A 16,620-nucleotide genomic window follows, 5' to 3' on the forward strand; every position below is an offset into this window, starting at 1 on the left:
ATGGATCGCCAAGGCTGGTGGACTCCACATGCTGTCCACCTCCCAGGGCACATTCTTCCCCCAGCCTTACCTTGACTTCATCTGTTTTGGTATGCCAGACCAGTTTCCCTGACTTACCACATTCATGATATCATTCTCTGTTTTAGGAAGCTTACATGGCTTTATTTCTCTGCAGTTCCACCCCCTCCCGCTGCCTGTCCCTACCAACAGGAGGAAGGTTTCTGGTCATCCTTTATAAATACAAATGCCTCTCTGGTAGTTTTACTCAAGCACTTCTGATATCCCAGCCATCTCGCCCTTCAATTCTTTTGCTCTCCTCTGTGTATCTATATTAGGGAAGAGGAACCTTAACAAACACAGAGGACTATGCATGCAAATGAACCGTGTGACGTGGGCTGTGGGATAAGCGAGGTGAGCTTTGCCATGAGTTGGAGCGTTCATGGCCCTGCCCAAAGGTATTCAAATTTTAAAATTTTAAACCAGCATGTCACCCAAGCAATACATTTTATTTTATTATTATTTTTTTTGAGAGGTTTTCGCTATAGGGCGCATTCACTCGCCAGACAGACAGAGAGAAACATAGAGACAGAAAGCGAGAAGTCACCCCCCAGGGAGGATGGCCACACCACAATCCTTTCTCCTCCATTCTCCTCTCAGGATCTTGGGCACGCACGCACACGCGCCCAAAGTGAGTTTTAAACCACTGGGTTCGGGACGCGAACCGTGGTCGACTACGTGGGAGTCTAGTGACACAGCCATTACACTAACTGCTGGTCTCTACCCAAGCAATACATTTCCATGGCCCATTCTAGTAGCCAGTGTCTGCTGTCCCTAAGACGCCTTCCCCAACCTGTAAGGCTCTTTTTCTTCTCTGAATACCATGAGCCTTCCTTCATAATTCTTTCTATAATGGTGAGAAAATGTCCCTTATGTTCAGCTCCTAATATGATCTTAATGATTTCTTGGTGTTATTTATTTATTTATTTACTTATTTGCTATAAGGTGTGTGCGCTCTCCAGAGAGAGAGAGAGCGAGAGATAGAAAGCGAGAAATCACCCCTCAGGGGGGATAGCCACGGCGCAATCCCTTCTCCTCACCTCTCCTCTCGGGATCTTGGGCACGCCCGCACACGCGCCTGGCATGAGTTTAAGCCACCGGGTCCGGGACTTGAACCGCGGTCGACTACATGGGAGTCCAGCAACATAGCCATTACGTTAACTGCTGGTCCCTCTTGGTGTTATTAATAGCTAGTCTAAGGTTGATCACTCTTCAAAGGCAAATGTTTAAATGTTTAATTTTTTGTTTGTTTGTTTGTTTTTAATAGGACACATACACTCAACGGGAGAAGAGAGAGAGAAAAAGAGAGAGAAAGTCATCCCCCAGAGGGATGGCTACGCTGAAATCTCCTCTCAGGATTTTGGGCATGCTTACACATGTGCTTGGCATATTTTTCAAGTTGCCACGTCCGGGACACGAACTACTTGGTAAGCCATGTGGGATTCAGCTGCCTTAACTACCATGCTACCAGCCGGCCCCTCAAAGGTAAATTTGCAAGTTTATTTTTAATATTTCTTTCAGCAGTTGGCAGGCTCTTGTATAAACATTTATCAGCTGGCTGATAAAAGGAGGTAAAAGAAAAGCATGTCTAGTTCAGTTGTTTGAGAGCGTGTGAGTCACGTTACTGCCAGATAAAGAAGCAGAATATTTAAGTAAGGATTCTTCTCTCACTTTGCCTGCGACCTGCTCCAGTCTCCTGTCAAGTTAGCCTATGGACACTAGGGGACACTCTTACAACACTCTTACACTATTTTCCTGTGTAAAGCCTTGAAGCCTTTGGCCAAGCAGTTTTTAAAAATTCCTCTTATTTTCTTTAAAGAATTTTTATTATTTTTTCATTCTTCTCATAGCTCTAGTTTTTCTGGATCGAGTGACTTTCATGACTTTCCCTCTTAAGTTTTATAAATTAAAACAATTTTTAAAGTTTGTAGTTAATGTTTTAGAGCCAGTATTTCCCTTAAGTTTGGTATTTAAGGGTTCATTTTCTTTTTTTTAATGCCAGAGAGTGTCTGTGCACAAGAGAGAGAGAGAGAGAGGAGAGAGAGAGGAGAGAGAGAAGCCTTTAATGGGGCATGGTCATGCCACAATTCCTTCTTCCATTTCTCCACCCCATCAGGATTTGGGGCATGCACATACATGCACTCAGCATGATTTTCAAGCCACAAGGGATGAGATCTGAACTGCAGCCAACCGTGCGGGATCTGGATCCATATGCATGGTGCTTAAATCAATGTGCTACAGGGCCAGCCCTTAATAGCTGTTAAAGGCATGTTCGAAAGTCCAGCAATAACTTCTTAAAAAATTTTGTTACAGAGCATGTGCGTTCACTGAAGAGAGATGGCAGGCGTTGGTGGTGGGTGCAAGAAAGCACTCCCTAGAGGGGGTGGCCATGTTGCGATCCCTTCTCTATTCTCCTTTTGAGATCTTGGTCGTGCACATGCATCTAGCATGTTCCTCAAAACCACTGGGTCCAGGACTCAAACCAAGCAGTCGACCTCTTGGGATTCAAACAGCTTATCTACTACAGCATCAACTGGCCCTGAAAATTTCCTTTACATAATCTTTTGAGGAGCCAGCAGATGGCATACTGGTTAAGGTGCTAAACTCCCACATAGTCAACTGATTTGAATCCCGGATCTGGCAGCTTAAACCTCCTGCTGGGCACGTGTGCATGTGTGCCCAAAAGCCCAAGAGGAGAATGGAAGAGAAGGCATTGTAGCATGGCCATTCCCACTGTGGAATAATTTTTCACTTTCTGTCTCTCTGTTCTCTCTGGTGAGTGTGCACGCCCTATAGCAATGATCTCTCAAAATAAATAAATGAATAAATAATCTTTTAGGACTCCCACATAGTCAACTGATTTGAATCCCAGATCTGGCAGCTTAAACCTCATGCTGGGCACGTGTGCATGTGTGCCCAAAATCCCAAGAGGAGAATGGAAGAGAAGGCATTGTAGCATGGCCATTCCCACTGTGGAATAATTTTTCACTTTCTGTCTCTCTGAGCGCATACACCCTACAAAAAGCTGTAGTAATAGTAACATGAAAAAAATTAAAGTGATAGTAAAAAAAAAAAAATTCCTGAGAATGCTTTTTCTGGCATGTGTGTATGGGTGTGTGTGTCTGTGTTCACAGCAACCAACAGGGAGAAGGAGGGGTGAGCAATCTGACAAGATCTGTCCCTCTGAAGGTATTTAGAATCATTGACATAGCTCTACAAAAAATGAGTTAAGTTCTAACCTGAAATATTGTGCCGTTAATAATGGCTTTGTCAATATCCTGAATGAAAACAACCAAATAACTGCCCCAGTGGTTATTGTAGAGAAGAGCAACAGAAAGAATTATTGAACCAAACATCAAGGATAAAAAGATCTGCAAAAGCTCAATCTGAACGTTAATTTGAGGCTAGAAGTTCTATATGTCTCAAGGTGAATAGGGCAAACGTGGGGCAGAGAACCAAAGCTGATATAAGCTCACCTCTACACCATTCCCTGGCCTCTGCCTGAAGCTCATAGTCATGTTCCAGCATGAGCACACCTGGCCATGCAGGACATCCTGGGAGGAGCACCCAGGTCCCTCGTGGGCACCATCATGCCATCCCGAGCAGAGCACAGCCTCACCTGATGATAACCATTGTAGTCCATGTTGCCTGGGAGTGGAAACCCTGGGGCCAGACACAGTTCTCCTTCTAACATTTCCGGCCTGATGAATTCCTCCAGATAAGTCCTGCAGAGCCTCCTGTCCCAGTCATCTGTGATATGGCCTCCATACATGATCTCACCAAACAGATAGCGCAAGTCATCATAGGGGACCTGAGAGATGGGGAAGGAAGAAAGACAGAGGGGAAGGTTTCACTCAGGCACTGGAGGGCTGATGGGTGGGGGGTGGCTGGCAAGTGGGCAGAGCAAAGGCCAGAGGTAGGATGTCTTTCAAGATGAGGAGCAATGTGTCATTTATCTTCAAACCCCTGGGAGAGTCAGGTGAGTTTGGGGAGCTCACTGAATGCTTAAAGAATTCCAGCAAGGTGGCCAAGCACTGCTGTGCAATGCTGAAGCCACATAGGAGGTCTGGGTTTGGAACCCAGGTCAACCTGAACATGTTTGGCCTTCGGGGTGATATGGGCTAGCTGGGAGGCTGGGGAAAGACTGTAGGATGATGAGAGTTGGTCAGGGATACTTCTCTCTATCTTTCTCTCTCTCTTATAAAAGAAAGAAACTATCGGGTTGTCAGAAAAGTTACGATATATTTTTTCTATGTAAAAATGCATCATGAGTTTTCTGACAACCCAGTATTAAGAAAATTACACTGAACAGTGAGGAGAGCCCTGGCACCAATCTCCCCACCTATATGGCTTCCTCTTTCACAGCCATCAACAGTGACAATGAAGTCAGACTCTTCCTGGAAACCGTCAAGCAGGTGATTGCCCAGTGGAGGAACATAGGGCCAGTTTCCTGTCATTAATTGTAAGATTAATCAATTGTCTCTTCAAAAGTTTAGAGTGAATGAAGTACAGCATACACATTCATTGATATGAAAGCTATGGAGAGAAGCCCTTATGGGCAGTGGGCTTCCAAGAACCCAGGGGCAGGAGGCAGGAGGGTTTGTTGGGGCCTCTGGGCCTGATTAGTTTTCCACCAGGTAGAGGCAGCGGCCCTGCTGATGCTGGGTTTGGTCCATGATGAGCCTTGACGATGTGACCATTGCCTTAAATGGGAGAGCATCTGTTGGTAGTGTAAGTGTTCTTCGAAATGGCCATACCAGAGAAGAGAAGAGATGGGGATGCTGCTTCAGCTTTGGCAAGACCATACCAATGTGAGGAGCTGTGTGCCCCAAGAGTTTTGCAGCTTTGGTCAGTGGAATTAGAACTTAACGTCAGATGAGTGTGGGATCTCTTCATGCCAATCCACAGCATACCTCCATGCTATAAGCACATGGTGTGATCTGGTGGACCCTGGGTCAGACTCCCATGGGACTGACTCACGCCCTGGGTGAGTCACACTTGTTTGGTTTCCTCTTCCTTGACTCCATCCTTGCTGACAGGTTGACCCCTCCACCTCCCAGTCTTGCAGGGTGTAGACCTTCCTGGGTACACATCCACTTCCATGGTAACCCCATATCTCTCCCTCTGAGAAGGGCCCTCCAGACCTACATCTGCACTGGCCAGTCCCTGAACATCGTTTCATTACCTTGGCGTTGGCCTCCAGGAAGTTGTAGAGTACGTTCACAGAGATGGTGAGGTCCCCAGTGTTAAAGGGGTAGGACCGATTCCATCCCTGGGGCCCAAACTTTCGTCTTTCTGCCACCACCGCGTGGAAGTAACAAAGAGCAAAGAGGATGCTCTTAAACTCTGTCTCCCGGGAACACATCTCCAGAGTGTCCTGGAAAAAAAAGCATGGCTTTCAGTATGAATACACAGCTTCCCTCACATGGGCAGGCGAGGGTGGGGTTATGATCAGTATCATTCTGGATGAAGTCACTGTACATCCTGGTTTCTCTTTGCGCTACAGTGAGACTATAGAATGGACTGTGGCTGGGCATGGGGTCAGGGCTTGAGAACTTGCAGAGGGATTAAGTTTTTTTTTTTTAAGAGATTTTTGGCTATAGGGTGCATGCACTCGCTGGAGAGACAAAGAGACAGAGACAGAAAACAAGAAATCATCCCCCAGGGGGATGGCCACATTGTAATCCCTTCTCTCTTCTCCTCGGGCACACATGCACATGCGTCTGGCATGACTTTGAGGCCACTGGGTCCGGAACTCAACCACGCTTGGCCATGTGGTAGTTCAGTGACATAACCGTGATGCCATCTGCTGGTCCCAGGGGGTTGGGTTTTAATTCAGAATTGGAGTGAAGGTTTGGACTTAGGCTACCATGAGGTGTGGCTTATGGTACAGTTCGTGTGTTGGACGTGCTCACTAGGCTCCCTCACCTAGCTGATGGAAAGAAGGGTGACTGGCCATGGAGTGTTATATTTGCAATGTTGATGTCACTATACACAGGGTATGGGTAGGGACTCCCCGGCATCACCTCTGAGTATCTTCTCTTCCTGCCACGTTTGCCTTCCCCATCATGGAATTATAGGAGGTGTTATTGCTGTCTATGTGACTAAGGAAGCCCTGGCTCATTCGCTGGGGGAGTTGTGGAAAGAAAGGAGAGGATAGGAACCAGAGCCACAAAAAGTAGAGGGTGTCTTATCCTTGGCCCAGCTCACTGTTCCAACCCTGAGCAGGGGTACCCAGACTCGGGCTGAGGAGCTGAGCGCACAGAGGGATCCCGACTGCAGAGCAAGGACAGGGGCAGAATGTGTGGCTTGTAAAGAGGGACGAATGGAGGGACAAATGGGAGAGAGGAGAAGCAGGAGACAGTTCAGAGGAAGTAATGGAGTTGTGCTTGGTGGATGTGGAAAAGGGGAAGAAGCCAAAGCCTGCATTTTTGAAGGAATGGTAGGGCAGGGATGCCTGGATTCTTTGGAATTGAAAAAAATTTCCTCTGAATGAGTCTATCTCTGTTCAGGTTGGAGCAAGATGCTACAGCCAAAACCCAAGAAAGACACTTTCAAAGCTTACCCAATCCAATTTAGCATTGGGTTCAGTTATGCATTTCTTCCAGGAATCAGTCCTTTGTTCACAAGGGCAGGAGGAGCAGAGGAGACAGGACAGACTAAGCTTCTAGTAGGTCTGATTTTTCTATGGCAAACCCATGACACAGTCTCTGTCTCTCCATGGATATGTGGGGTCACCATGGTCCCTTCATTGGGTACCATGTTTTCTACAAAGGCCTGAACATACAAGTTCAGAGGTGCTGCAGAGGACGAAAAAAGAGTTTAGCAACTGCTTTCTAGATAGAGCTGGTCTCCACAGACGTGTTGGATGCTTCACTTGTTATTCTTTATGCATTTGAAAAAATTAAGTCCTACTGAAAAATGCCTTTAAGCACAAAGACAAAAAAACCCAAAAACTTGTTAAAATGCCAAAATCAGCTGATAGTGGCACATTTGAATGAAAGTCAGTATAAAATAATCATCCCTAAACAGCATAGCTATCAGAAAAGCAGGGATAAAAGGAGCTTGATCATTTATTTGTTTGTTTGTTTATTTATTTAAAGTTTATCCATTTATTCTGAGAGACAGACAAGACCCCTTAACTGGGTCTCAATGCTATGATCCAGTCCTGGCCTCAGCCAGCCTGAATTATGGGCTCATATGTTTGCGAAGTTCTCAGAAAGGTCTCCAGCCTCGAAATGGCAACCTGCCCATGTAGGTCTGCTTTGCAGAGTATTGCATTTTACTGCTGTATTACTGTCCAGCCCCCGATTTGTCCTCTAAGATATGACTCTGAAGAATAGGGCAAATACTGTAACTGGTTAGAATTGGCCTAAGAGAGAATATCCTAGCGTGAACTGCTATGTAAGCCTACTTACAGGATGTATAAGCTCAAATAGGCTGAATGACCTAAGGTTGACCCCAGCTGCACTGGGAAACAAAACCGACGATTACAGTAGGAAGAAAAGAACAGGACCAGTTTCCAGGAAATGAGATGGGAAGTGATGGGTGTCCTAAATTGTTGCAGTCTGGACTGAAAAGCTTGCAATCCTGAAACTGCCCTAATACCAGTAGGTCTGGGACCGGCAAACAACATGACCAACTTCCTGCTTATCCATCTATAAAGGACCCTTCTCCATTGCGATGGGTGTGCCAGATCTGAGAGTGTTCCTGTCTCCTTGCTGGCTAGTTATGTCATAGTTGCAAGACCGGGTGCCATGGCGACTGGCTTTTGTGTACATTGGGCAAAAGACCCGCTTATTTGGTAACAATAAGGGGCATTGTTCAGGCATCTGTTCCTGGGCACTCGTGAAAGGAGAATGGAGCAATTATGATGTGTGGGTTTTGGAGTTGAGCTGGGAAGGGGAATCAAAAAGGAAACTGGACAAGTTTTGCTTCTCAAATCTTTGTAGACACTTCCCTCTCCCAAATGGACTCTTCCACTTCTGTTACATGGCTTATCTTGTAGCTAGCAAAATCTTCTGAGCCTCTGACTGAAACACAGTCTTCTCTAAATTAAACCAGGCTCCTTAGGATGGCTAATGTTAGTCTAGCTAAAACAGTTGTCCTGTTGGATGGCTGGTGTCAGTTACCTACATGAGCCATCTGAAACCTGTGAATTTTAGCATGGCTGCTGTGAAACCAGAGAACCCTTGGTACTACTTCAAGATGATGTCAGAGAGGAAAACTTCCCTAATGGAACTTTCTCTTTGGATTCCACCGGATGGCCACATTGTAATCCCTTCTCTCTTCTCCTCGGGCACACATGCACATGCGTCTGGCATGACTTTGAGGCCACTGGGTCCGGAACTCAACCACGCTTGGCCATGTGGTAGTTCAGTGACATAACCGTGATGCCATCTGCTGGTCCCAGGGGGTTGGGTTTTAATTCAGAATTGGAGTGAAGGTTTGGACTTAGGCTACCATGAGGTGTGGCTTATGGTACAGTTCGTGTGTTGGACGTGCTCACTAGGCTCCCTCACCTAGCTGATGGAAAGAAGGGTGACTGGCCATGGAGTGTTATATTTGCAATGTTGATGTCACTATACACAGGGTATGGGTAGGGACTCCCCGGCATCACCTCTGAGTATCTTCTCTTCCTGCCACGTTTGCCTTCCCCATCATGGAATTATAGGAGGTGTTATTGCTGTCTATGTGACTAAGGAAGCCCTGGCTCATTCGCTGGGGGAGTTGTGGAAAGAAAGGAGAGGATAGGAACCAGAGCCACAAAAAGTAGAGGGTGTCTTATCCTTGGCCCAGCTCACTGTTCCAACCCTGAGCAGGGGTACCCAGACTCGGGCTGAGGAGCTGAGCGCACAGAGGGATCCCGACTGCAGAGCAAGGACAGGGGCAGAATGTGTGGCTTGTAAAGAGGGACGAATGGAGGGACAAATGGGAGAGAGGAGAAGCAGGAGACAGTTCAGAGGAAGTAATGGAGTTGTGCTTGGTGGATGTGGAAAAGGGGAAGAAGCCAAAGCCTGCATTTTTGAAGGAATGGTAGGGCAGGGATGCCTGGATTCTTTGGAATTGAAAAAAATTTCCTCTGAATGAGTCTATCTCTGTTCAGGTTGGAGCAAGATGCTACAGCCAAAACCCAAGAAAGACACTTTCAAAGCTTACCCAATCCAATTTAGCATTGGGTTCAGTTATGCATTTCTTCCAGGAATCAGTCCTTTGTTCACAAGGGCAGGAGGAGCAGAGGAGACAGGACAGACTAAGCTTCTAGTAGGTCTGATTTTTCTATGGCAAACCCATGACACAGTCTCTGTCTCTCCATGGATATGTGGGGTCACCATGGTCCCTTCATTGGGTACCATGTTTTCTACAAAGGCCTGAACATACAAGTTCAGAGGTGCTGCAGAGGACGAAAAAAGAGTTTAGCAACTGCTTTCTAGATAGAGCTGGTCTCCACAGACGTGTTGGATGCTTCACTTGTTATTCTTTATGCATTTGAAAAAATTAAGTCCTACTGAAAAATGCCTTTAAGCACAAAGACAAAAAAACCCAAAAACTTGTTAAAATGCCAAAATCAGCTGATAGTGGCACATTTGAATGAAAGTCAGTATAAAATAATCATCCCTAAACAGCATAGCTATCAGAAAAGCAGGGATAAAAGGAGCTTGATCATTTATTTGTTTGTTTGTTTATTTATTTAAAGTTTATCCATTTATTCTGAGAGACAGACAAGACCCCTTAACTGGGTCTCAATGCTATGATCCAGTCCTGGCCTCAGCCAGCCTGAATTATGGGCTCATATGTTTGCGAAGTTCTCAGAAAGGTCTCCAGCCTCGAAATGGCAACCTGCCCATGTAGGTCTGCTTTGCAGAGTATTGCATTTTACTGCTGTATTACTGTCCAGCCCCCGATTTGTCCTCTAAGATATGACTCTGAAGAATAGGGCAAATACTGTAACTGGTTAGAATTGGCCTAAGAGAGAATATCCTAGCGTGAACTGCTATGTAAGCCTACTTACAGGATGTATAAGCTCAAATAGGCTGAATGACCTAAGGTTGACCCCAGCTGCACTGGGAAACAAAACCGACGATTACAGTAGGAAGAAAAGAACAGGACCAGTTTCCAGGAAATGAGATGGGAAGTGATGGGTGTCCTAAATTGTTGCAGTCTGGACTGAAAAGCTTGCAATCCTGAAACTGCCCTAATACCAGTAGGTCTGGGACCGGCAAACAACATGACCAACTTCCTGCTTATCCATCTATAAAGGACCCTTCTCCATTGCGATGGGTGTGCCAGATCTGAGAGTGTTCCTGTCTCCTTGCTGGCTAGTTATGTCATAGTTGCAAGACCGGGTGCCATGGCGACTGGCTTTTGTGTACATTGGGCAAAAGACCCGCTTATTTGGTAACAATAAGGGGCATTGTTCAGGCATCTGTTCCTGGGCACTCGTGAAAGGAGAATGGAGCAATTATGATGTGTGGGTTTTGGAGTTGAGCTGGGAAGGGGAATCAAAAAGGAAACTGGACAAGTTTTGCTTCTCAAATCTTTGTAGACACTTCCCTCTCCCAAATGGACTCTTCCACTTCTGTTACATGGCTTATCTTGTAGCTAGCAAAATCTTCTGAGCCTCTGACTGAAACACAGTCTTCTCTAAATTAAACCAGGCTCCTTAGGATGGCTAATGTTAGTCTAGCTAAAACAGTTGTCCTGTTGGATGGCTGGTGTCAGTTACCTACATGAGCCATCTGAAACCTGTGAATTTTAGCATGGCTGCTGTGAAACCAGAGAACCCTTGGTACTACTTCAAGATGATGTCAGAGAGGAAAACTTCCCTAATGGAACTTTCTCTTTGGATTCCACCAACTCCTAGAGTGGTGGATGGACTTTAAGGTGACTCCTCGACCTCATCCTGCTGGTCTTCATGCCCTTGTACATGCCCCTCCCCAAGAAGGTGGAATCCCCAAGGGAGAAGTGACAAGCAAAGGAAACTTCCTGAGAAGACGACAAAGGCCTAAGATGCAGACTTTGCTAGTGCAGCTTCCTATATGAAGTTGGCCATCACGGGTCTCCATGGCTTTAAATAAACACTCTATATCATAAGTCTTGGAATTCCCAGTAATGGAAATTCCAGGAATGTGGCAGCCTACATTTAGATGTTGTGCCTTAATATTCTGGGTCTCCCTGGAGCACAGTGTTCTCAAACTTGACAGTGCTTCAGTGTCACCTGGAAGACTTGTTAAAACACAGAGTCCCGGGCCCTGTCCCCTCCCTGTCCCAGGTTCAGGGAGGACATGAGCAACTAGATAATTTTTTAAAATGATAAATAATAATTATTTTTAAAAAAGAAAAGAATAAAAGAAAAATCACAGTCCCCACATTCACACCCAAACCTGAAAGAGATCTCGGTTAGAGGTTTTTGCTATAGGGCGCATGCTCTCACCAGAAAGACAGAGAGAGACAGAGAAATAGAAAGTGAGAAATCACCCCCCAGGGGGGATGACCACACCGCAATCCCTTCTCCTCCATTCTCCTCTCAGAATCTTGGGCACGCACAGACACACACGCCCGGCATGAGTTTAAGCCACCAGGTCCGGGACGCGAACCACGGTTGGCTACATGGGAGTTCAGTGACATAGCCATTACACTAACTCCTGATCCCAGAGATCTTACTTTCTCTAGGTCACTCTTATAGCCTCTGAGATTATGGAAGGTAACTTTGCATTTGTGGCACATCCTTTTTTTTTTTTTAATCTTTTTAAGACATTATTTTTATTTATTTATTTGTATTTATTTTACATACTTTCACTGGACATCACCACAGCATACAAATGTGATTTTCCATCCAGAATACACTGTAAAGTGGCTTAAATGTACATGTTATTGTCAACAAATAATTTTCCATTTCTTGTTTCTTGTATATATATGTTTCTTGTAATTATATATGTGTGTGTGTGTGTGTGTGTGTGTGTGTGTGTATGTATGTGTGTGTGTATATATATATATATATCCTTATTTCTCCCCCTCTGCCATTTCGATCCTCTTCCCACCCTGTTTCTGGTTTTTGCAGTTGCTTTCATTCCTTTATTCTTTCCCACATTATATTGATTCACAAACTATCTTAATTAATCAAAATACTTTCAATAGTAAGTTCAGCTGACATATACATATCTGTGAACAAAAGTTGACTTTAGGCATGTGGGTAGAATGCATATACTATAAAATAGCACATAGCTGAGGATATATAGCCTAGTGTGGTTACCAAATAGGTATTTTTAAAAATACACTTTTTAATGTCAAGAAAGGCAGTTTTAGTTTTGATAAATCAAACTCAAAAAATGTTAAGAGAACATTGCTTAATACTTAAAACCAAAAAACAAGTTAGGATTCTGTTTGAATAGCAGGTACATGGACCTGTTCACAACTTGAAAAAAGACAAAACTCTTTAACACTGGAAAACAAAGCATAGAAGGTCAGTGATGTTTTCGTCAAAAGTCATAAAATTCTGTTTCACCAATTTAAGCTCATGTACTTTATCTTCTGCTGTGGTCCAACCTCTCCATTTAAATTGGAAGATAACATTCAACTCTGTACTTGTCTCTACCATTAAGCTGGCCATTTTCTTAGCTGTTTTAGAACTCTTATTTCTGTGTGTCTGACTGTAGTTTTCATGCAATAGCACTCCCTTTAGAACTTCTTGGAGAGCTGGTCTGGTGTTGGTAAATTCTTTCAGGTTTTGTTTATCTGAGAATGTTCTTGTCTTCTCTTACCATATGAAGGATAATCTTGCTGGGTATAGTATTCTTGGTTGAAATTGTTTTTCACTCAACACTTTAAACATATTTTCTCATTCTTTTCTTGCTTGTATTGTTTCTGATGAAAGGCCTGTTGTTAGCCTGAAAGGATATTCTTTGTAGGTAACATGACATTTCTCTCTTGCCAGTCTAAGTATCTTGTCTTTGTCTGTGGTTTTGGTCATTCTGGCTATAATGTGTCTTGGAGAAGATCTTCTTGGGTTGATCTTATTTGGGCTCCTTTGTATTTCTTGGGTCTGGATCTTTGAATGCCTCTCTAGGTTTGGGAAGTTTTCTTCCAGGATTTCATGGAATAGATTATCAATACCCTTATGAGTCTCTTCATCTTCTGGGATACCGATTACCAATACAGATGTTTGGACATTTAATGGTATCTAGTATTTCTTGTATATTATTCTCATTTTTGGGGGCTGTTTTCTCAGTCTTCATGGTGGATTTAACTAGTCCAGCGATCCCGTTTTCTACATCTGAGATTTGATTTTCTGTATGATCTAGTCTCCTTTTAATACTTTCAAAGGAGGTTTTGACTTCCTGTATTATAGCCTTCATCTTCAACAGTTCCATTTGACTCTTTTTTATGGTGTGTACTTCCTGTTTCAGCTTTCACAAGAAATTCCTCACTCCTGGGACTCATTGGCTTTTTTCTTCTCATGTTCATTGTCCCTCTTCTCTTCCATCTCTGTTAGTTTTGTCATTATGAATATTCTAAATTCTTTATCAGACATTTCCATGATTTCCATTGTACTGTCTGTGGATGAACAAGAGTTATTCTTTTCCCTTGGGGGTGAGGTATTTTCTTGGTTTCGCATATTTCTTGTGACCCTGTGGTGATTTCTAGTCATTTGATGGGTTATCTGTTTCTTCCTAATTTCTAGAAGATCAGTCTGAGGGATCAGAGGCACACAGGAGGATGTGGTCTGCAAACTCTTTGGCATTGCATTTTTCTACCTTTGTGATGCAGATTCAGTGGAAGTTGAGGCATAGGAAGACACAAATAGTATTCAGATTTTGGCAACTTTTCATTTAGACTTCTCTAGACACTCAGTAGGTGGAATCTGAGCAGCAAAGTGATGAGGTAAAAGAAAAAGGATAAGAAAACAGACAAAGAGAAAGATAAAAAAGAGAAAAATGGGGACCAGCAGTTAGCGTAATGGCTATGTCGTTGGACTCCCGCATAGTCGACCACAGTTCGCGTCCCAGACCCGGTGGCTTAAAGCTCATGCTGGGCACGTGTGCATGCGTGCCCAAGATCCCAAGAAGAGACTGGAGGAGAAAGGACTGCGGCATGGCCATCCCCCTGGGGGGTGATTTCTCACTTTCTGTCTCTCTGTGTCTTTCTGTCTGTCTGGCGAGCGCACGTGCCCTATAGTGAAAACCTCTCAAAAAAAAATTAAAAAAAAAAAAAAAGAGAAAAATGGATAAGGCAAACAAAAAATTTATTTATTTGTTAATTATAAAAAGCAAAAAATGAAAACTGCACAGCACGCTTGCATACTGCACAAAATCACTAGATCTCAGTTCTCATGATGGACTCAGTCTTCTTCTGGCCTCCCTTTTTTGGCCAAGGTAGATTCTCAGCAGAACATCTTCATTCCTCTTATCTCTGAAATCACTAGATCTTGGCTCTTATGGTGGACTCAGTCTTCTTGTGGCAAATTCTTAAGGAACCACTTTTACATAGTAGAACAGTTGTAGCAGACAGTGCCAGGAACACACACTTAAACCACATACACAGTGGCGAGTGAGGGACTTGTGTCTGGGCGTGGTTGCCCATGGCGCTGCGGCGCCTGGCCTTGAGCATATGTATTTATAACAGGTTCCCAGGAGATGCCTATCTTGCTGGTCAGTGTTGGGGGAGGGGTGTCACACTTTAAGGGTCTAGCATGTGGTTTAGTCCCAAGTCCAGATCACTGTTACCTGATCCCTAGAATCGTTGAATCCTTGATACTCAATATGCATGCCAATGTCAAGTGCTATTGTCTGACCAAGAATGCCATCTCTGTGCTTGAAACCAGTATGTTTAACCAGAAGGCATGTGACCTGGTATATCTGCTACATTTACAGCAACATGCCCTTCTCCATTCTGGGATATTAGTTAAAAGGAGACTTGCAGAAAGTTCCTGCCAACTCTTGCCAAAGAAAAACTCTATGCTCAATTCTTCCAGGTGTCACTGCAATTGGGAGCTGGGTTGTCCTGAGAGGGAGCACATTTTGCCCACATCAGCCTTACTGCGTAGCTCAGCTGGCACCCCACCCCACCCTAGTTGCTTGCTCCTCTCTCACCCAGCTTGAAGCAGTTCTTTGTAGGTGGGTACATCTCTTCCCTCCCCCTGGGCCCTACCTGAGTGAAGCTGTCCAGGGCCTTGTGCAGGTTGGCATGCATGCCAGTGGGCGGCTCGTTGGTGATCTTAATGGAGCTCTCCAGGATGCCCTGGGGGATGATGTGGCCCTCGGGGGAGGCCGCGGGCTCTGCGCTGATAAAAATCCTGAAGTCTGGGTGGCTGTTCTCGCTGTGCTCCTCCAGCTTCTGCTCCAGGGTGCTGAGCCACTTGGCCACCAGGTGGATGTTCTGGTGGGAAGGAAACACCCCCAGAACAGAGCTCTGCTTAGCTATAAACAGTTATTAGGAAACAGCCCAAGGGGGAGTCTTGGTCTTAACGTCAAAAAAAAAATTTTTTTTTTTAAGAGGGTGAATGTGCTTGCTAGAGAGATCCAGACAGAGAGAGAGAGAGAGAGAGAGAGAGAGATAAGACAGCAATTTCTATGGGGTGTGGTCACACTCCATCCCTTCTCCTCCATCTTTCCCTCTTCTCATGACTTTGGGCACATATGCAGATCTGAAGCTGTGGGTCTGAGACTTCAACCACACAGTCAGCCATGTTGGATGTGGCAGTCTTAACCACAAGGCCACAAAGACAGCCCATTTTTAAAAAAACTTGTGGTAAATTAGACATAACATAAAATGTACCACTTCAACCATATTTAAACATTCAGTGCAATGGCATTCACATTGCTGACAACCTAATACCTTTTAATGGCAGAGGAGTCTTAAATCCTATCCTGGAAGGAGTCTGGGGACATTCTAGTATCTGCTATTGAATCCCTTGATATCCTAAGTCTTTCCAGGATAGTGTTCTCACACTCGACTGTGCATGAACATCACCTGGAGGGCTTGTTAAAACACAGATTCCTGGGCTCTATCCCAGAGTTTCTGATTCACCAGGTCTAGGATGAAGCCTGGAAATTCACGTTTCTTTTTCTTTTTCTTTTTTTTTGGGGGGGGAGGGGGGAGAGATTTTTTCCTATAGGGCGCGTGCACTTGCTAGAAAGAGAGAGACAGAAAGCAAGAAATTACTCCCCAGGGGGAATGGCCACATCGCAATCCCTTCTCCTCCATTCTCCTCTCGGGATCTTGGGCACGCACACACATGTGCCTGGCGTGAGTTTAAGCCACCGGGTCCAGGACTCGAACTGCAGTAGGCTATGTGGGAGTCCAGTGACATAGTCATTATGCCATCTGCTAGTCCTGGAAATTCACATTTCTAGCAAGCTGCCAGGTGATGCTGATGTTGTTCTAGGTCATGTTTTTATGGGTCTAACATTTCCAATTTCCTGCTACCTGACACTTGGATTATTCGGTGCCTTGAGAGTCAAAAGTGAGGCCCATGGATCAGCACTGTTGTCATTACCTAGGAACCGATTAGAAACTGGAATCTTAGGCCCCACTGTGACTTACGGAATATATGCATCTGAGTGA

General features: G+C 44.7%; 1 protein-coding gene across 1 annotated transcript in view; it reads right to left on the reverse strand.

Annotated features, from left to right (window-relative positions):
- DNAH9 (dynein axonemal heavy chain 9) overlaps nucleotides 1-16,620 on the reverse strand; it is a gene marked incomplete at its 5' end in the record, with an annotated part of 330,910 nt that overhangs the window by 29,854 nt on the left and 284,436 nt on the right. The window contains 3 exon segments of the mRNA XM_014590899.1: nucleotides 3,677-3,868; nucleotides 5,243-5,434; nucleotides 15,205-15,432. Coding sequence (XP_014446385.1) covers nucleotides 3,677-3,868; nucleotides 5,243-5,434; nucleotides 15,205-15,432 — 612 coding nt within the window.

The sequence above is a fragment of the Tupaia chinensis genome, unplaced genomic scaffold (assembly GCF_000334495.1).
Source record: "Tupaia chinensis unplaced genomic scaffold, TupChi_1.0 Scaffold000495_1, whole genome shotgun sequence".
In the NCBI taxonomy this organism is placed as follows: domain Eukaryota; kingdom Metazoa; phylum Chordata; class Mammalia; order Scandentia; family Tupaiidae; genus Tupaia; species Tupaia belangeri.